General features: G+C 45.4%; 1 protein-coding gene across 1 annotated transcript in view; it reads left to right on the plus strand.

Moving 5' to 3' along the window:
- Positions 1-22157, plus strand: part of LOC115090396 (inter-alpha-trypsin inhibitor heavy chain H4-like) — a 236158-nt gene that overhangs the window by 135827 nt on the left and 78174 nt on the right. The window contains exon 18 of the mRNA XM_029599426.1: positions 9994-10044. Coding sequence (XP_029455286.1) covers positions 9994-10044 — 51 coding nt within the window. The remainder of the gene's footprint in view (positions 1-9993; positions 10045-22157) is intronic.

Consider the following 22157-nt stretch of genomic DNA (forward strand, 5'->3'; position numbering starts at 1 on the left):
TGCAAACCCAACTTACTACAACCTGTCTCCCCATATATCCAAATGGCATATTCCTGTCCAAGTATTAGTAGGGGACTAACAGGATCCCTACATTTAAATAAATGTATAAATACTGATATTAAAAGGTTTTTGTCCAACTGACTTCAGGAGTTAGCTAGACAATCCAATACAATAGACAATACAATAGACAATCCAATCCAATACCTTGGTCAGACCATCGAATTATATCATCGGTTTTAAAAATTAAAGATCTTCCACCACAATCCACACAACCAATAACTATAGCGCTTAGGAAACAGTGCTCAGGAGACCAACTCAGTGAACACCTGGCCAAGGAACTTGAGCACCTAGACCTATCCGACGTAAACTCAGCAACTTCATCATGGACCAACATCACTAAAAAGGTTGCAGATCAAATTTGCCCCATGACAACTAAATCTATCAATCCAAACAAAGACAACAGGAGACCCTGGTTCACACCGGAGCTAAAAAATCATAAACACGAGTTGAGATGCAAGGAACAAAATTGGCGAAAAAACCCATCTTCAACCACCCTCCTCATCTACAAATCATGCCTTAACTCATACAGAAACAACATCAACACAACAAAGAGAATATTCTTCTCCAAAAAAATCCACCACCTCATTTTTGATTCAAGAGCTCTTTTCTCCTATGTATCAACCCTCACAAAACCCCCGGCACCTACCATTCCAGACGATCAAGCACTCAATAAAGCGAACGAACTGGCAGACTTCTTCGACAACAAAATTACCTCACTCCTACCTACATCTACACATCCAAAACAAGTAATCAACCTCAGCCCCCAATCATCACGATCACCCGCTCAACAAACACCACACTCAACCGCTCAACAACCACCACTCCCAACAGATCAACAACCATCGCACCCAAATGTCAAACAACCCAACACTTCACTAACAGTGCTCAACACTTTTGAGCTCACATCCACTCTAGAAATAGAGAATATTCTCAAGAAGATAAAACCATCCTCCCATCCATCAAACCATATTCCATCCAACAAACTGAGTCTGATCACCAACACCATAGCCAAACCTTTAGCAGACATTATTAACTGCTCCTTCACCCAAGGACATGTCCCGAACCAACTCAAGTTAGCCATGCTCAAGCCACTCCTCAAAAAACCCAACTTACCCACCTCAGACCCAGCTAACTTTAGACCCATAGCAAACCTCCCTTTGATTGCCAAAGTTATGGAGAAAGTTGTAAACAAACAACTTACAGAATATCTTGACGAAAACAATATCCTCACCTCAAACCAATTTGGCTTTCGTAAGACTATGAATACCGAATCATTATTAACATCATTATCAGACACTACCATTTTCAACCTAGAAAAGGGCCAACCTTGCCTCATCGCTCTCCTGGATCTCTCATCAGCGTTTGATACCGTTAACCACTCATGCCTCCTGCAACGCCTAATAGACATCGGCATTACAGGAGTAGCTTTTAACTGGTTCAAATCGTTTTTGGAGAACAGATCATACAAGGTCAAGATAAATAACAAAGTGTCCCACCATCGAATCCAAGAGGAGGGTTCCACAAGGATCATCCCTCTCCCCGACTCTTTTCAATATTTATCTGCTCCCACTCTGTCAACTTCTCACTAACCTTAAGCTAAGACATTACCTATACGCGGATGATATTCAAATCCTCATCCCTATAGAAGATTCCCTACACAAAGCCATATCATACTGGAATAAATGTCTGTCAGCTATCAACAATCTACTCACCAGCCTCAACTTGGTTCTAAACAAAAACAAAACTGAAATCCTCATTATAGCACCGGAAAACTATACCCCCTCCTCACATTCTAACACTAACCAACATCCGGACACCGCAGGGCTCTCCACCACGCAACAAGTTAGAGACCTGGGAGTCATCATAGACAGCAGATTCAGTCTCAACAAATTCGTCAACAACACAACAAAAGAATGTTTCTTTAAACTTCAAACATTAAAGAAACTCAAACCACTCCTCCTATACAGAGACTTCCGCATGGTTTTACAAGCCATCATACTCCCAAAGCTGGATTACTGTAACTCTCTCCTCCTAGGCCTACCAGCATGCACCATCAAACCACTTCAGATGGTCCTGAACGCCAGTGCAAGAATTCTATCAAATGCCAAAAAAAGAGATCATATCACCCCAATCCTCCACCATCTCCACTGGCTTCCGATTAAATACAGGATCCAGTTCAAGTCTTTAATGATGATACATAAGGCCTTACACAACATCGCACCTCTCAACCTAACATTTCAAATTCAATTACACACATCCGTGAAACCAACCAGAAGCGCCTATCAGAACAGACTAATCACACAACCGGCAAAATCCGTTCTGAGGAAACGTGCATTATCCACAGTGGGCCCTTCACTTTGGAACTCGCTCCCTCCAGACCTCCGTCTGGAACCATGCCACTCTACATTTAAAAAGAAACTTAAGACTTGGCTGTTCAAACAAGCTTTCCCCTAGAGCCAAGAACACGAAGAAAAGTCTTTTCAAGCCCACAACGATTTATTCAGATCTATTATTTTCTTCCTTTTTTCAATCAGAAATTTACACATGCTGACTTCATACATACTACATACATATACTCATATTGACTTCATATTTTCCATGTTATTTATTGATTTATTAACTGCATGTTTATTAACGGTTCAATATCATACACTATTTGCTTACTTTGATTAATTTGTTCAATGTAAAAACTTCTTTTTATTCTGTTCTATGTAAACCGCTAAATGTAGCGATAGTTACTGTTCTTTGTGAACCGGGGTGATATGTATATTATACAGGAACCTCCGGTATATAAATTATTTTAAATAAATATAAATAAACAATCCTTGTTGTTTTAATTCTTGCAGCCCCTTATCCCCACTGCTGACCAACTATATTTTGTTGGGCTAAATCACAGCTTGCATAAAATTTAGCTGGACAAAAAAGGAGGACTTGAGACTTTCCCAGTGTGCAGTTAAACTTTGGCCAGTCAGTGCTAGCTGTCCTAAGCAAACAATTAACTATGGTCAGCTAAATATCTGGTGCATAATTCGATGGACAACTTTATCTGTATAGCGCTGTGAGGGAGTATACAGAAAACTCCCTGAGACTAACTTAGAGGACTGAGAACAGCTGTCTTTCCTGGTCCTCCTTAAGATTGAGACTCACAGGGAATCCTGGATGAAGGGAAGAGTCCTTAACCAGAATATAAGACCTCAGGGCCTAGAAGGGTTAAGCAGGCCCTGGACAAGAGACATAGTCCCAACATGTGAGAAGATCTGCTACATTTAAGGTTTCAGACTGACATTGTTAAGATCTGCTATGTTTATGTTCAGGACTTGCCTGAAGTCAAGGTGAGCTGAGTCCAAGTGAATGTTTTGCTTTGTACTATCCTTTGTGAGTTGTGAGATTCCTGAAGCCAAGGTGAGCTGCTTAAGTTGTTTGGTTTTGCTGTGCACTCACTTTTGTTTGTTTTCACTGTACATAAATGACACTTAAGGAACAGCCAGAGTCTGCCTCCTTTTTCCTTCTGGCTGTTCCCAAGCTGCTACTGCTCAAGTTACCACAAGCCCCTACTTCAGGGTTTCTGTCTAAAATATGCAGGGGTCACACTCTGTCCTGGGGTTAAGTCATTGTATACAGTCACAACTCCATTCAGTTCTGGGGTGTAGATTCTCTGAATGGAAGAAGAATGAAACTCCAGTTCCCAAGGATGCAGAAGGGAAATCTCTCTCTCCTGCGCTCTCCCTGGGTATACTTGCATTTTGTTGAATGGATGATAATCACGCTGGACACTTGAGTGAAGTGTTCTAAAAAAAAAAAAGAGTTTACCATAAAAAATCTGCAGGGGTTGACATCAGGCATTAGTACATGTTCTTGATGTTATGTTGAGTCTCCATCCACAGTCTCCCGCCTGTTTCTCTGGGTAAATATACATCAGGGAGACTGGCACTAACATGACCTCTCTTCCCAGGATTTGGAAGATAGACTCTTAGCAGCGAGGTCCCATCTAGAAATGGGCTCAATTTCCAAGATGAAGGAAAAAATATATAAGGTCACAGATTCTCTCCCAGAGTCCTATCCACTCAGTCCTCTCTGTTCCTGTGTGTAGACTCCAGTGGGGGTGAACAGCTCAACTCTTTTTTTTCTATCCTCACTCTCCTCTCAGATGTTACAAATGCATCTCTGAGTTTGTAAGTCCCAAATGCTGCAAAGATTTAAAATCCTCAATCACCTATCCCAGCAGGAAGTGTTTCGCTGAAGGTGGACCCTTGGCCTGGTACAGGATTGCTACGGCCCTCTGGTCGGACCCGGAGAGCACCTGCCACCAGGAGGCGGATCACAGGAGGAGACAGAAGCTAGCTGGACTTCACCAATTGCAACCCGGGGTTCCCTCAGGTTGAACCCTTGGTTACCCGGCCTGCCTGGTCTTAGGTGGGCCTCGCAGGGTCTCCTAGAGAGAAAGTTCAGAGGGGTGCCCACCATGAACATGGGTGCGTGGTCGGTGCCCAAACAGGGAAGTCCAGAGGTTGCAGGAGGCCAGAAGAGAGTGTCCGAGTATATAGCGAGGATCAAGGACAGAGTATCAGTCCAGAATGGTCAGCCAAAGCACCCCTCCCAATTTGGCTTCCATAAAGGTCGCAATACGGAAAACCTCCTTCTGGCAGTCACCAACACCATGCATATTGGCATGGACCAAGGAACCTCATACTTACTCTCTATTCTAGATATCTCTGCTGCTTTCGACACTGTCAACCACCAAATCCTTCTATCCCGACTATCAGAAATTGGCATCTCTGGCACTGTACTATCATGGTTTACTTCATATCTCACCTATAGAGAATACCTGGTCAACATTGACAACTCCGAATCCCCACGCATACCCCTCCTCCAGGGTGTCCCCCAAGGATCCTCCTTATCCTCCACCCTCTTTAACATATATCTCCTCCCCCTCTGCTATCTACTCTCTAACCTTGGTCTTAATTTTTTCATGTATGCGGATGATGTCCAGATCCTCATCCCCATACAAAAAACCCTCCAAGAAACCCTGGACCTTTGGGAATCCTGTCTTGCCTCCATTAACACACTCTTAGACAGCCTCCAACTCGCTCTTAACACAACTAAAACAGAAATCATCCTCATCTCCAACAAACCCGAGTTTACCTCACAGGTCACTCCCAAAACACCCTCCACAACCCTCCCCCTCCTGCCTTCTGTAAGAGACCTAGGTGTTGTATTAGATAAACACCTTAATTTCCAACCACACATCAAATCCCTTCTAAAAGCCGGCTTCTATAAACTCCACATCCTCAAAAAACTCAAACCCCTTCTGCACCTTCAAGATTTTCGCCTGGTTTTGCAGTCCACAATCCTATCAAAATTGGACTACTGCAATTCACTTCTCCTAGGCCTGCCCTACGCCACAATTAAACCCCTACAAATCCTGCAGAATTCCATGGCACGAATCATCACAGACATTCGTAAGAGAGAACACATCACACCTATTTTAAAAGATCTACATTGGCTCCCCATCCCTTTCCGTATAAAATACAAAACCCTCACAATACTCCATAACGTGCTTCACAAAAACGAACCCGAATGGCTCAAGGAAACACCACGTTTCCGCACCTCCAATCGCCCATCCAGAGCCACCACGGCGGGCACCTTACACATCCCTCCCCTCAAAATAGCACACCACTCCACCACTAGAGAGAGAGCCTTTACCATAGCCGGCCCCTCCCTATGGAATTCTCTACCCATGCCTCTTCGCCTTGAACCCTTTTTACCCAACTTCAAAAAAGGCATCAAAACCTGGCTTTTCCTACAAGCATACCCTGACTCCAATCTGACCTAAACCCCCTTCTACTGCCGCTTCCCCATCCCCCCACTCCTGCTAATCCGTTTATGCATCGTATGGAAATGTTGATTTTGTAAATTTAGAAAAAAAATTTCCTATTTTTTTCTCTCTCCCTTTACACTTTACTACCTTTTTCCTTCCCACAACTTATGCGCTTGCTGTCACCTGGCCCCCATCCTTTCTTTTTCCACTCCTGCTCCCTCTCCCCCTCCCTGTTATTTGTAATTTCTCCTTCACGCCTTTCAATGTTGATTGTGAACCGGCATGATATGTCCTATGAATGTCGGTATATTTTAAAAGCATTTAAATAAATAAATAAATAAATAAATAAATAAATAGGAGTCAATCCGCGTGTAGTCAGGTCAGGCAATGGTCATGAAATCAGTCCAACGGGTACTACCAGGAATGGAGAGACGAAGGAACAGGAGATGCTGGACCAGTATACACTGAAACAAAAGACACTAGAGCAAGAGACACTGGAGGGCAAACTAGCAACACCGGAGTGTACAACCCAATTGCCAAGGCACTGTTCAGGGGAATGGGCCTGCCTTATATAGTGGGACTAAATGATGTCATCATGGAGTGCCGGGTTTGGGTTTCCCGTGCTTGGCCCTTTAAATAGGGCGGCATCAGCTGCGTGCCGAGGAGAAGAAAGATGCGGAGCCCCTACGGGAGCTGCGCTGTGAGGCCGGCATCGGAGATGGTGAATGGGAGAGCTGGGGACGCTGCACACTGGCTGCGGCAGCAGAGGAGATAAGCCTGGAGCTTGTAGATGGAAGGGAGAGTTGAGCAGGACTGGCCGAGGAAGCACAACAGGAAGGGTGGCCAAACCTTATTTTATTTATCTGTTTTCAAAATTTATAATCCTCGCTCCTACAAATGTGCTTGAGGTGGTTCATAATAAAATAGACATACATAAAATGCAAAGGATAATAAAAGATATCACAGCAATAAAATTTAAAATAAAAATGATTACATCTATTACATTACAACATGTAAAGGTTGCTCGTGGTTTAATCTTGTTGAGCCTACATTAATTTACCCAAAGACTTGGGAAAGAGGTAGGTCTTTAAAGCCTTCTTAAAAGTTTTTGTACAAATCATTGTTCGCAGCTGCTCAGGTAAAGTATTCCAGATAGTCAGACTGGCCACTGAAAAAGCTTGTTCCCTATGTATGAACCTTGATGATGGGACCTCTAGGAGATTTTTATTTGCAGGCTTGATTTTACGGGGTGAGTGATAAATGCACAAAATAGTGTTATTTCAAACAAAAAAAAAGCAAAACAAAAATAGAATTCTAATATAAATAAATTGTTTTAACCATTTATCGTGAACATGGCAGCAGATAAAAGATATATGAAAATTTGTAACCACCGCCTCTCACCACACAACGGGCCTAAGGCGATATCAGAAATATGCAATGGTATTATCATTCATCTGCCAGTTCGTTATTTTACTTTATACCTTTCCGAAAACTCTTGACATTATCTCCTATTATTCATGGAACATAGAAACCACCCTCACTCTCTTCAATAGTCCCACACTAAAATAATCCAAACATATCTTCTCTATGAGCATCATTGACCACTCATCTCATATACAACAACTGTTTGACCATTTCTTGAAAACGACTTGAGCTCATGTTTCGAAGACCAAAGTCACCTGCCTCAGAGGTAATGTTTCTCACATTCAAAAATGCTCTGTCGATTGTCCAATGATCATATATCTGGAAAAATCAAACACAACAAAAACGAACATTATCAAACAACACCTACATCCTAACATGAGAAAACTGAAAATGTTCATACATCTTTTATCTGATGCCATGTTTGTGATAAATGGTTAAAACTATTTATATTAGAATTCTAATTTTTGTTTGCCCTTGTTTTGTTTTGTTGAATTGGTTAATCAAAGGTTTCTGCTTTTGGGTTGATTGCAAAATAGTGTTAAACCATGGGAAAATCAAGGCTGCTGCGCTGCTCAACTGGTAACCAGTGCAGGGAAGCCAAGACAGGATTAATATGGTCCTGCATCCCTGTACCAGTCAATAGCCGGGTAGCCAAATTCTGGACAATCAGTAGGGCCCTGATGGAACTGGCTGGCAGACCCAAATATAAGGTGTTGTTGCTGTAATAAAGAGCAGCCAGGATTAAGGCTTATAGCATGGAGCAAAATTCCTGTGATAACAGCAATGGTTGCAATTGCCTTAGCATGTGTGATTTGAAGAAAGAACTTTAAACAATATTTAGTATTTGTGGTTTTATCGACAAATTTGTATCAGTGACAATCCCCACATTCTTGAAATGTGGCCTTTGATAATTATTTCTGAGGGGGCATCAGGGGAAAGAGTTTTTCACATTGTAAGCAAAATTACTTTGGTCTTGTTAACTTTAAAAATGAATTTATTGTTTTGAATCTATCTCTTAACTATCTGAATGAAAAGGACATGTAGGGAATCTTTGGTTTCCCTAACTAAAAGGAGTATAGCAATTGATTGAAGAGGTTTTGTGTAGAGATTAGTAAGAGAGGTTTGGGTTGTGCTCCCCCATGTGGGAACTGCAGATGGTGATCGTAACTGTTTATAACCCCCCAAAGAACTATCTAGCCTCATGGATTTTTGGTTTGGATTTAATTGAAGCAGAAGCTCTCTGCCTCCTGCTTGATAATTTTTCCTAATTTATGGGAAAGGAATAAGGAAGTTTTCCCATTTAGGAGTCAGCCTCCTTTTGACTTGTCTATCCCATCTTTAAGCTTAATTTTGAACTCTTTTAAACCAAGTTTTGAGAATTCCTTGTGAGAGCCAATTCCCCGCCTGGTTGCAGTGGAATGGGGCACCTGTATTAGGGATGTGCAGCAGGGACGGATTCATCCCATTACTTAAAGGGAGTGAGAAGTGCCCACCAAGTGCTACAATAGGAACTAGAGTGCTTCCAGTAAGAGTAGAAACTTTAGTAAAGAAGGGAGTCACAACTTTATTATAACTTTCTTCTGTCTTATAAATTATGGGGCTTAAATTAAGAAACAAATTGGAGTATAAATATCATTCAGTCATCTAAACAGAAACCACCTTTCTTCTCACCGTGTGTCTATTGGATCCAGAGACAGTGTTAATTAGAAATGCTGTATACCAAGGATAGAGGAAGGGCTGACATTGCAAAAAGCAGGGTATAAGAACTATTCTTCATCCCCCCACATTTTGAATCCTTGGAATCAGAAAGTAAAACTCTCTGAGGGGGGAGGGAGACTGAGACCCAGTGAATGAAGTTGGAAAGAAAGGGTCCATCTCTTCTTTATTTTCCTATGTGCCCCTGGGAGCAAGTAAAAGGAGGTGACCCGCCCCAGGGGTTAGAGACACAAAAATCTTCTCACAAAAAACAAAACAAAACAGAAATACTACTTCGGTAGTAAATCACTGCTGTCCCTCTTTATGCTGCAGGGTGGGAAACACAGAACTTCTCTTCTCTGACATCCTCCAGGCAGAAGAAACAAATCTTCCCAGAGACAGGAACAGAGACACAATCCAAATATAATTCTCTAAAACAAATGCTTACACAAAACTGAGACAACCTCTTCCTCACTGGTTGGGTACTGAACAGGGATGTTCTCTCCCCTTTTCCGATGTATCTGACCATGGGGCCTAGATAGGAAGGCTGAAGATCTCCACAAAACATAACACCCCTCCTTCCTCAAAAACCTACTCAAATTGGCAGATTACTCTCTAACCCTCCTGCAGTTATGCATGTGGGAAGCAGCACTCTCCGCATGCTTAGAGTATTTCCTAGTTAGGAATAGTTTGCTCCCTCCTCACTCCCTTAGCAAAGCCTGAGCTACAGACATTTAGTGGGGATGTCTACCTACAGTTTACATTAGACAAGATATTCAACCTAACTTTATTTGGGATGAATATCCATACAAAATTGTCTGGTTAACTTTGCCTGCATACGATTGGGCTTAATATCAAATCCTTACTTATTGTAAAATGGCAGGGTTCTTTTTTGCAGCACTATATCAGCAGATTAGCAGGGTACATAGTACTGCCACATTGGAAATACTTCAGTAGCTTCTACCATCTTCAACTTGCTGTCTTCTTTTCTGCAGATTTTCCAGTTTCATATGACTATGTCGAAAATTATCCGGGAAGAGATCGAAGTAAGTTATACAACTCTAACCTGCTTCACCGCACTTTCTAAAATGCAGAATTTGCAGATTAATTATGCATTCATAAATGGTATCTCTACCCTTCGATTGCAATTTCTAATGATGGCTAAATATGAAAATAATCTACTAACCTTAGTTATAAATCACTAATAGAATAAGACAAACAGTCAGGGTAAGATCAGATAGAAATCAGTCAAGCAAGATCAGAATACCTCAGTCACATGAGTATTGGGTGAAGATCATCCACAGTTTCTATGCTGACCTTTATTTCTTTGTCTCCATTCCCCAGCAGGCTGTACTTACAGGTTCCTGTAGAACAGACAGACATATAGATCAGGTATAGGTCCAAGCATTGACTTCCATTTTATCAGGTAACCGGTCAGGTTTGGAATTGGGAACCAATACTTTCATTCCTGGACCAGGGCTCAATAAAATCTGCAGATGAGTAGGCCCAGTGTCCAGAGCAGGGCAGGTCCTGCTCACCAGCCAGCAAGTAAAACACAGAGTCAAAACGGAGGATCAAAGTTCAGTGGCAAGAAGCTGGGAAGCATTCAAATTGCTGGGAACACTTTTTTTTTCCAGTAACCCCTAAGTACTGGTCATCCAACGATTCTGGTTCCTATGGGGTGTACCTTTGGAGGATATATACTTGGGCCAATCATCCTGGGGCTTTGGCCTTTTCCTGTGTTCTCAGCCAGGGCATCTGCATCCTGACCTGAAGCATCCCTGGTTCAAATCCTACCACAATCAGACCTCACAGTTTTAAGTTACAGTATAGTTGCAATATTTTGAAAAGCAGGGACAGCATGCAGTAATGTTCTCTTGCTGTCAGTTATAAATTCTACTGCTAAATCATTGTTTTTGAAATGCTTGATGGGATGTTTGGAGGAGAGGGAATGGAGCAGAACACCCCTGTTGCTCTGCCTCTCAAGTCTGAAAGAAGCGGGGGAACCTGCATTCCAGGCTGTTCCCCCATAAATCAAGTCCTGTAGAGAATACATAGGTCACTGCTCAATAAGACACATGAGAGTTGTTTGGTGGTTTCCAACATTTTTCATTTACTGATAAGGTGCAATGATGTGTGTAAAGTTTTTACAGCTGTACACTGCACTTTAAAGATGGTACAATACTTATCTACTTCTGGTTAATGGTCTCAGGCCACACAACTATATACACTTCTACAAGGTAGCAAGAACATTTAGTAGTTGGCAGTTTGGGGTTGCTGGTCCCCACATTATGCCATCATATAGAATAGAAGGGACCTCTTGAATTCCTGCTTAATCAAGTGTTATTATTATCCTACCCCTTTTCCCCCCAAGTCTCACCCATGTGAAAAGATGCAACTGGGCTGGTAGGCAGTGTTGGCCTGGGGGTCCAATATATCTAAACTGCTGCCATCTTCTCAATGCTGCTTCCGCTCTGCTGAAGGGTCCATACCAATACTGGGGTCCACACACTCCTAGAAACCCGACTCCACCTCCTGGAATGCTGCTGGGGTCCATGCCCTCCTGGGTAACTCAACTGTGTCCTCTTTTTCCTGGGGAACTGCTTGATCTGCCACTGAGGTTCCCTTCCTCCTGGGGGCCTGCTTGATCTGTTGCTGGGGTCCACACTCTCCTGGGGGACATCTAGATCTGCTGCTGGGGTCCCCTTCCTTCTGGGGAACTGCTTTACCTCCAGATCTGCCAGTTCTTCTCCCTTGGTAGAAGAATATTTTTCTGGCTTGGGTTTACAGCTCCATTAGGCTCATGGCTTGTTTAGTGTTCAGTGATTTGGGTCCTGTACAGTCTCAGCTTTCAGTTATTTTCACTCCGCTAAGCTCATGGCCTGTCAGTCGCTGTTACCCAGCCTGGATGGGTTATCTTCTCTCAGACAAAAGGCCAAGACCCAGGCAGCACCATGGAAAGAGAAAGTGTGCACACCCTTCCATCCTGCCTGGCCTTTTTTTTCTGTTGTCTGAGAACTGGGTACCCAAGGGTCTGACTTCCCTTTTTATTGAAGGTGAGAATCTGTTTGCTTCCTAGGACTGTTTTTCAGTACATTTTCTCACAAATCTCTCTCATTCAGAATTCTCCAATGTAGGACTCTCAAGTCATAGTTCTGTAATTTAGGATTTTGCTATCCTTTGATTTAAAGTAATATTTCACTGAGAGTTAACAGTAGTTCAGGGGGCTGTGACATGCAAATCCCCTACCTGAGTCTCTGACTCATCTATTCAATGGTCATTTAAGCTTCTTCACAGTAAGGGATCTGACAATCTTTTCAATCTCAGTCTAGGTTTCCTGGGCTGCCATATCATGTTACAAGGCTGTATTGTCCTCTTTTTATCTCTGCTGCAGTTCATTTAACTGGTAGCATCTCTTTAGCCTCCGTCTCTCTTGAGAGTTGGGTTTCACATGTGCCAGTGATGTGCTCCATCTCTTCTTCTTTCCCTTATCTCCTTCCTCTTTCTCTCAGGATGTCTGAAAGTCATCCTCTCCTTGGATTCTTATGATCTCAGGTTCCACTTACATGAAGAGAACCTCCTCCATTTATTAGAAAAGAAAACTCAAAGCAGTTTAGTTGAGTCCAAAAGGATTTGGCACTCCTAAAGGAAATAAGTTAAAGGTGGCATGAGAGGGTAGAAAGAGACTCTCATCCAAAACAGAAGTCTCTATGCAGCTTAAAGTTGATAATTACAAAAATAAGAGCACAGCTTAAGAGATGTTGCTTCCTTGAAAGCAAAAAGTATCCATAAGAGTAACATGGTAATCTCTGTAGAAAAACATTGGGGACACTACCATCGCTGGCTGCCACATGGTGAGCTGCAAACCCAACTTACTACAACCTGTCTCTTCCCATATATCCAAATGGCATATTCCTGTCCAAGTATTAATAGGGGACTGAAAGGATCCCTACATTTAAATAAATGTATAAATACTGATATTAAAAGGTTTTTGTCCAGCTGACTTCAGGAGTTAGCTAGACAAACCTTGTTGTTTCAGTTCCTGCAGCCCCCTCTCCCCATTGCTGACCAGCTAAATTTTGTTGGGCTAAATCACAGTTTGCATAAAATTTAGCTGGACAAAAAAGGACGACTTGAGATTTTTCCAGTGTGCAGTTAAACTTTGGCCAGTCAGCGCTAGCTGTCCTAAGCAAACAATTAACTCTGGTCAGCTAAATATCAGGCTTATAATTAAATGGACAACTTTATCTTTATAGCGCTGTGAGGGAATGTACAAAAAAACTCCCCAAGACTAACTTAGAGGACTAAGAACAGCTGTCTTGCCTGGTCCGCCATAAGATTGAGACCCACAGAGAATCCTGGATGAAGGGAGGAGTACTTAACCAGAATATAAGACCTCAGGGCCTAGAAGGGTTAAGCAGGCCCTGGACAAGAGACATAGTTCCACTGGTTTGAGACTGGCATTGGTAACATCTCCCATGTTTAAGTTTGGGACTTGCATGAAGTCAAGATGAGCTCACTCCGAGCAATTATTTTTGCTTTGCACTATCCTTTGTGATTTGTGAGATACATGAAGCCAAGGTTTTGCTGTGCACTGCACTTTTGTTTGTTCACTTAAGGAACAGCCAGAGACTGCCTCCTTTTTTCTTCTGGCTGTTCCCAAGCTGCTACTGCTTGAGTTACCACAAGCTCCAACTTGAGGGTTTCTGTCTAAAATATGCAGGGGTCACACTCTGTCCTGGGGTTAAGTCATTGAATACAGTCACAACTCCATTCAGTTCTGGGGTGTAGATTCTCTGAATGGAAGAAGACTGAAACTCCAGTTCCCAAGTCTGCAGAAGGGAAATCTCTCTCACCTGCGCTCTCCCTGGGTATACTTGCATTTTGTTGAATGGCTGATAATCACGCTGGACACTTGAGTGAAATGTTCTCAAAAATAGAGTTTACCATAACAGATCTGCAGGGGTTGACATCAGGCATTAGTACATGTTCTTGATGTTATGTTGAGTCTCCCTCCACAGTCTCCCACCTGTTTCCTTGGGTAAATATCCGTCAGGGAGACTGGCACTAAGATGACCATTGCTCACATGGTTTGGAAGATAGACTCTTAGCAGGGAGGTCCCCTGTCTAGAAAGGGTCTCCATTCCCAAGATGAAGGAAGAAATATATAAGGTCACAGATTCTCTCCCACAGTCCTAACCTCTCAGTTCTCTGCTGAGTGTAGACTCCAGTGGGGGTCTCCAGCTAAACTCTTTTTTTCTATCCTCACTCTCCTCTCAGATGTTACAAATGCATCTCTGAGTTTGAAAATCCCAAATGCCACAACGATTTAAAATCCTCGATCTCCTCTCCCAGCAGGAAGTGTTGCGCTGGAGGTGGACCCTTGGCCGGGTACAAGATTGGTACGGCCCTCCAGTCGGACCCGGAGAGCACCTGCCACCAGGAGGCAGAGCACAGGAGAAGACAGAGGCTAGCTGGATCTTCGCCAATAGCAACCCGGGGTCCCCTCAGGTTGAGCCCTTGGTTACCCAGGCCACCTGGTCTTAGGTGGGCCTCGCAGGGTCTCCTAGAGAGAAAGTTCAGAGGAATGCCCACCACGAACAAGGGTCAAGTTCCAGGCGGCGATCAAGGGGAGGCAGCGTTCAGGGGAACGGACCTTGCCTTATATAGTGGGACTAAATGATGTCATCAGGGAGCGCCGTGTTCGGGTATCCCACGTTTGGCCCTTTAAATAGGGCAACATTGGCTGCACGCCAAGGAGCAGGAAAACGCAGAGCCCCTACGGGAGCTCCACTGTGAGGCCGGCATCGGAGACGGTGAGCAGGGGAGCCGGGGATGCTGCGCACTGGCTGCAGCAGCAGAGGAGGTAAGCCTGGAGCTTGTAGATGGAAGGGAGAGGTGAGCAGGACTCACCGCGGAGCGGATGCGGCCGGGAAGCACAACAGGAAGGGTGGCCAAAACGTATTTTATTTATCTGTTTTCAAAATTTATAACCCTCATGCCTACAAATGTGCTTGAGGTGGTTCATAATAAAATAGACATACATAAATGCAAAGGATAACAAAAGATATCACAGCAATAAAATTAAAAATAAAAATTATTACATCTATTACATTACAACATGTAAAGGTTGCTCGTGGTTCAATCTTGTTGATCCTACATTAATTTACCTAAAGACTTGGGAAAAGAGGTAGGTATTTAAAGCCTTCTTAAAAGTTTTTGTACAAATCATTGTTCGCAGCTGCTCAGGTAAAGCATTCCAGATAGACTGGTCACTGAAAAAGCTCGTTCCCTAACACACAAATATGTATGAACCTTGATGATGGGACGTCTAGAAGATTTTTATTTGCAGGCTTAATTTTACGGGGTGAGTGATAAATGCACAAAATAGTGTTAATTCAAACAAAAAAAAAAAGCAAAACAAAAATTAGAATTCTAATATAGTTAAATTGTTTTAACCATTTATCGTGAACATGGCATCAGATAAAAGATGTATGAAAATTTGTAACCACCGCTTGTTGCGTCCGTCAGTCCTAGACGGCTTCGCCCCATTTGCCTCACCTTATTCACGGCTCCTCCCGCTTACCTGGGAAAGATGGCTACTGCCGCGTCTACTAGCCAACCTCTCTGGCGTCCCCGGAACAGCTATGGTGCAGCCTCCAATCATTGCTCCTCCCAGGTACCTACTAGGGTACGCGCACGTGCGCAACTCACGTCTTTGTATCACCCTTGGAACGAACCTCGAGGGCATTCCCTCATGCTGACATCACGCCATTCGGGTATATTACCTTCCCTAATTTGCTAGCTTGTTGAGTTAGCAAGGACTCGAATCCGTTCCTGTCTACGCTACTCTGCCGCTTCCGTGCTGCCGCAGGAAGCTTTCTCTCTGCCCTTCGGGGTAACTGCTAAACTGGGTACCCGCTCCTCGGGGGCCCTCTGCTTTATTTCAGGTGCCTTACAGGGAACAGGTACTTGCTCCTTGAGGGCCTGCTCTCCCTGCCTCGGTGCCTGTACCTTCTACAACATACCTGGTGGAATCGCATATCAACAGCAAACACCTAGTGAGTACTCTAACTCTCAGTCTATCTCATCCATAGTATCTCCTCGCTGGGAGACCTGCTGCAGAACCTCCTGACGTCATCAAGGAGAGAAGGGCTCCCTCTGCCGAGGTCCCTGAGACTGCAACTACAGACTGCCTCACTACTGCCACCTCTGGTGGCTCTCTTCAAGTTGTCTAATAAAGAACTATCTTGTGTTTTGTGTAGTATGAGTCTAGCCCAGTGCTGTGGCTCCTCACGGGGCTCCTTCCCGTGGGCGTGGTCATCTCCACAGGACCCAAGGATCCACCAAAACACACGTAACCACAACACCGCCACTCACCAGACAATGGGCCTAAGGCACTATCAGCAATATACAATGGTATTATCATTCATCTGCCAGTTCGTTATTTTGCTTTATACCTTTCCAAAAACTCTTGACATTATCTCCTATTATTCATGGAACATAGAAACCACCCTCACTCTCTTCAATAATCCCCCACTAAAGTCATCCAAATGTATCTTCTCTATGAGCATCATTGACCACTCATCTCATATACAACAACCATTTGACCATTTCTCGAAAACAACTTGAGCTCATGTTTCGAAGACCAAAGTCACCTGTCTCAGAGGTAATGTTTCTCACATTCAAAAATGATCCGTCGATTGTCCAATGACCGTGTATCTAGAAAAATCAAATACAACAAAAACAAACATTATCAAACAACACCTACATCCTAACATCAGAAAACTGAAAATTTTCATACATCATTTATCTGATGCCATGTTCGCGATAAATGGTTAAAACAAATTTATTAATATTAGAATTCTAACTTTTGTTTTGCCCTTGTTTTGTTTTGTTGAATTGGTTAATCAAAGGTTTCTGCTTTTGGGTTGATTGCAAAATAGTGTTAAACCATGGGAAAATCAAGGCTTTGTATTGAATGCCCTGCTCACCTGGTAACCAGTGCAAGGAAGCCAAGACAGGATTAATATGGTCCTGCATCCCTGTACCAGTCAATAGCCGGGTAGCCAAATTCTGGACAATCAGTAGGGCCCTGATGGAACTGGCTGGCAGACCCAAATATAAGGTGTTGTTGCTGTAATAAAGAGCAGCCAGGATTAAGGCTTATAGCATGGAGCAAAATTCCTGTGATAACAGCAATGGTTGCAATTGCCTTAGCATGTGTGACTTGAAGAAATAACTTTAAACAATATTTAGTATTTATCGACAAATTTGTATCAATGACAATCCCCACATTCTTGAAATGTGGCCTTTGATAATTATTTCTGAGGGGGCATCAGGGGAAAGAGTTTTTCACATTGTTAGCAAAATTACTTTGGTCTTGTTAATGTTAAAAAGGAATTTATTGTTTTGAATCTATCTCTTAACTATCTGAATGAAAAGGACATGTAGGGAATCTTTGGTTTCCCTAACTAAAAGGAGTATACCAATTGATTGAAGAAGTTTTGTGTAGAGATTAGTAAGAGAGGTTTGGGTTGTGCTCCCCCATGTGGGAACTGCAGATGGTGAGTCCTAACTGTTTATAAACCCCCCCCCCCCCTTCAAAGAACTATCTAGCCTCATGGATTTTTGGTTTGGATTTCATTAAAGCAGAAGCTCTCTGCCTCCTGCTTGCTAATTTTTCCTAATTTATGGGAAAGGAATAAGGAAGTTTTCCCATTTAGGAGTCAGCCTCCCATTGACTTGTCTATCCAATCTTTAAGCTTAATTTTGAATTATTTTAAACCAAGTTTTGAGAATTCCTTTTGAGAGTCAATCCCCCCTGGTTGCAGTGGACTGGGGCACCTCTATATCTGAGGCTGGATTTGGGGTAAGGAAGACCTGCAGTGTGCTATACCTCCTCCAGAGTATAGACCTGACAGAGACCTGGTGCAGAGGAAGTATAATTTTGGATTTTCTGTCTTTTAGCACTATCTCCTCTATTTGGAGGCAAGTAAGATTTGTTCCACCCTTCCTGTTGCGGTCTCAGTCGCAAGACTTGCGAGCGAGTCCTTACCTTCGTCCCCGGGGCGCTGACGTCGGGCGCTGGTGCTCGGGCCTGCTCCTCCTGTCCAAAACAAAGAGACCCGCTGCTGGTCGGGCCTGCTCAGGCTGCCTCGCGGCGGCGTCTCCGTGAGGGAGACGCTGCCAAGTCTCGAGGCTTGGCTCCTCCCTTTTTGAACGTGTGCGCACGTGGGGAGGGGTGGTTTAAATGGCCTTTATTGTTTGACTGTAGGCCGTCCTTTGAGAGGGACGTCAGACGCCGGCAATGTTTAAAACCGGCGTCTGACTGAGGCTTTGTTCTGTTCCGCGGCCGTGGAAGGCCACAACCGTGGCCCCCTACCTTGCCCGCAACGGTGACCCACTGCGGGAGCTCTGGGGGAAGTCCCTGATCCTGTGCCCGTCGCTCCAGCACGGGTCCCAGAGATGGTCACCCGGGGGGGGAGCCGTCCCTGCTCCTCCCTCACAGCGTCCGGCAGTGTTTCCTCCATGGAGGAAATCCAAGATGGCCGCCACCATCTTTAGGCGCGAGGCCGCGCCTCCTCATTAGATTTAAAGGGACCTGATCCCTTTAACTACCCACAGCTGTTTCCTATGAGCCAGAGCAGAGGAAGTATAAAAGAAGGCTTCCTCTGCTCATTCCTTGACTTGGCAACGTCCTTCGTAGTCAGGTCTGCTTGCTTCGGTGAGTTCTTGTACTTCGGATCCTTGTTCCTGGTTCCTGTCTCATCTTGGTGTTCCTGGTTCCTGACTTCGGATTGGCTAGTGGTGATTCCTGGTGTGTGACTTCGGATTGGCTAGCGGTGATTCCTGGAGTGTGACTTCAGACTGGCAAGCGGTGATTCCTGGTATGTGAGTTCGGACTGGCAAGCGGCGATCCCTTGATGTGTGACCTCGGACTGGTAAGCGACGACCCTCTGGCACTTGACCTTGGACTTCTTCTGGACCACCGTCTCCAAGGGCCCACCTAAGTCCCAGCGGTCCGGGTCCCTACGGGCTCCTCCCGGGGAAACCGCGGGCTTCCAGTGGTGAAGCTTCAGTTAGCCCTTGCACCAAACTCTCAACACCTTGACCTCTGAAAGGTCCTCCACCTAAGTCCCAGCAGTCCGGGTCCCTACGGGCTCCTCCTGGGGGGACCGCGGACTTCCAGTGGCGAAGACACAGTTCCGCTCCTCGACGTCACAACTCTTTGTCTGCCTCCATGGTCGCCTCGTCTCCAGTGCCGAGGGTCAGCTGGCCGCATCTTCTGTCCTGCCTCGTCACCTGATGGAAGAACCTACGGATTCACTTCCAAAGGTACACCATGCTCCCATCGGTCCAAGGGTTCACAACCTGAGCATAACAGATTGCCAAGTCCATGGACCCGGTGGAGGCATCCACCCACCAGTCCATTCCGGGAATGGCCCAGTGCCTGATGGACCAGCAAAAGACCCTGGATGCCCTTGTTTCTGCAGTGGAGGGCATGAACCAACGCTTCGAGGCGTTGGGGCCCATGAACCCCACGCTACCGTCTCTGCCTGTGGCTTCCGGGGGCCGTTCTGTAATTCGCCTGCCTACACCGCCACATTTCTCTGGGGAACCTCGGGCCTGCAGGGCTTTCATTAACCAGTGCAATATTCACTTCTGCCTGTAGTCGGCCTTCTTTCCCGACGACACTACCAAGACCACCTTTATTCTTGCTCTCCTCGAAGGGAAGGCCCTAGAATGGGCTTCCCCCCTGTGGGACCGGGATGACCCCAGCCTAAGTAACTTAAGAGACTTCTGGGAGCTATTCCGGATGAACTTCGGTGATCCTACTCAGGAAGTTTCCGTCGGACCGAAGCTGCTTCAGTTTCGCCAAGGTTCAAGGACATTGGCTGAATACGCCACAGATTTCTGGACCCTTTCTTCGGAGCTCGGCTGGGGCCCCGATTGTCTGCATACCATCTTTCTTCAGGGGCTTAGTCGCAGAATCAAAGACGAGCTCGCAGGCCGGGATCTACCTAGATCCTTGAACGCCCTGATCGACCTGGCAGGGCGAATCGATAGGCGCTACCAAGAATGCCACCAAGAGGCCCAAACTACAACAAAGACTTCTACTCCTTCGAGATGTCCTCGCCATTCACCGCCTCCCAAGGGTGAGTCGGGAAACCCCCTAACACCAGTTGATGAGCCCATGGATTTGGGTCGTGGGAGACTTTCCACCCAAGAGCGCCGGCGACGAATGAAGGAGAGGCTTTGCTTCTACTACGGCGCAGTGGACCATCAGATAGCCGCATGCCTGGTGCGACTGGGAAACTCCCGGGCCTAGGACCTGAAGGAGGTCTCTTCCTGGGCCTAACCTCACCTGCACCTCCACTAACACTACCAGTGGCGCTAACGTCTGCAGCGAGTGAATTCCACACGTTAGCCCTGGTAGACTCTGGCGCCGGCGGCAATTTTATTATGCAGAGCTCCATCGCCTCCACCAGTCTTCCAGGCCTGCCGGCCTCCTATGCGTGGATGTCTTCTCAAAGCAAAAGGCTGAGATACTTCCACCTCATTGATCATTCGATTGCGCCATCAACCTCCTCCCTGGCACTGAGTCTCCTCGGGGGCGCACCTATGCCCTCTCGCCTGCGGAGACGCAGGCCATGACAGAGTACATCAAAGAGAACCTGGAGAGGGGCTTCATTTGAAAGTCAACATCCCCAGCAGGAGCTGGGTTCTTCTTCATCGGAAAGAAGGACGGAAGCCTTCGCCTTGCATTGACTACCGGGGCCTGAATGCTATAATGGTCAAGAACAATTACCCCTTGCCCCTCATCTCCGAGCTCTTCAATCGGCTGCAAGGTGCGAGGATCTTCTCTAAGTTGGATCTCTGAGGGGCCTACAACCTGATCTGCATCAAGAAGGGTGATGAATGGAAGACAGCCTTCAACACCCGAGACGGCCACTATGAGTATTTAGTGATGCCGTTCGGGCTCTGTAATGCTCTAGCGGTGTTCCAGAATACCATGAACGAGATACTCCGCGATCTCTTGTATCAGTGCGTGGTCGTGTACCTGGATGACATTTTGATATTCTCGGACTCTCTGACCGCTCACCGCCAGCACGTCGTCCAAGTACTGCAACGCCTCCGAGAACATAGGCTGTATGCGAAGCTTGAAAAGTGCCTTTTTGAGCAGGAGTCCCTTCCCTTCCTGGGGTGCATCGTGTCCAGTGAGGGATTCCGTATGGACCCCCAGAAGCTGAAAGCCATTCGGGAATGGCCGCAGCCATCCGGACTAAAGGCACTCCAACGGTTCTTGGGTTTCGTCAAATATTACCGATCATTCATACCGCATTATGCGTCCATCATTGCCCCGATGATAGCCCTGATCCGGAAAGGCGTGGCCCCAAGAATTGGCCTCCGGGAGAGGAGGCCACCTTTCGTCGCCTCAAAGAGGCGTTCCTGCAACAACCGTACCTTCAGCATCCGGATCCGCAGTGGCCGTTTGTCATCGAAGTGAACGCGTCCTCAGAAGGAGCAGGGGCCGTTCTGAGCCAGACTTCTGAAAGTCATAAGTTACGCCCGTGTGCCTTCCTCTCCCACCAGTTCTTTCCGGCAGAGCGGAACTACTCCATAGGTGACAAGGAGCTCTTAGCTATAAAGGTAGTCTTAGAAGAGTGGCGCCCTTGGCTAGAGGGGGCACAACACCAGTTTACGGTCTACACAGACCATAAAAACCTAGATTACCTACATCGGGCACAACGAGTCAACCCGCGACAGGCATGTTGGGCCCTATTCTTCACCCGATTCAATTTTATTCTCCGTTACAGACCTGCTGGGAAGAATATTAAGGCCGACGCCCTATCATGTGTATTTGAGTCTACGGAGAATTCTGATGAACCACAGTTCATCATCGAGCCGTCATGCATCCTACTGTCTGCCACCATGACCATCCCTCCCGGGAAAACTCTGGTCCCACCGCACTTGCAGAAACAAGTCCTGGCATGGGCTCACGATTCTCGCTGCTCCGGTCATCCAGGACAATCCTGGACCTTAGAGGCCCTGCGCTGATACTACTGGTGGCCGAAGGTCAACAAAGATGTCTGGGCTTACGTAGAGTCCTGCCAGTCATGTACTCACCACAAGAGGATCCCCGGTTCGACCCCAG

This window comes from Rhinatrema bivittatum, chromosome 4 (assembly GCF_901001135.1).
Source record: "Rhinatrema bivittatum chromosome 4, aRhiBiv1.1, whole genome shotgun sequence".
Classification (NCBI taxonomy): Eukaryota; Metazoa; Chordata; class Amphibia; order Gymnophiona; family Rhinatrematidae; genus Rhinatrema; species Rhinatrema bivittatum.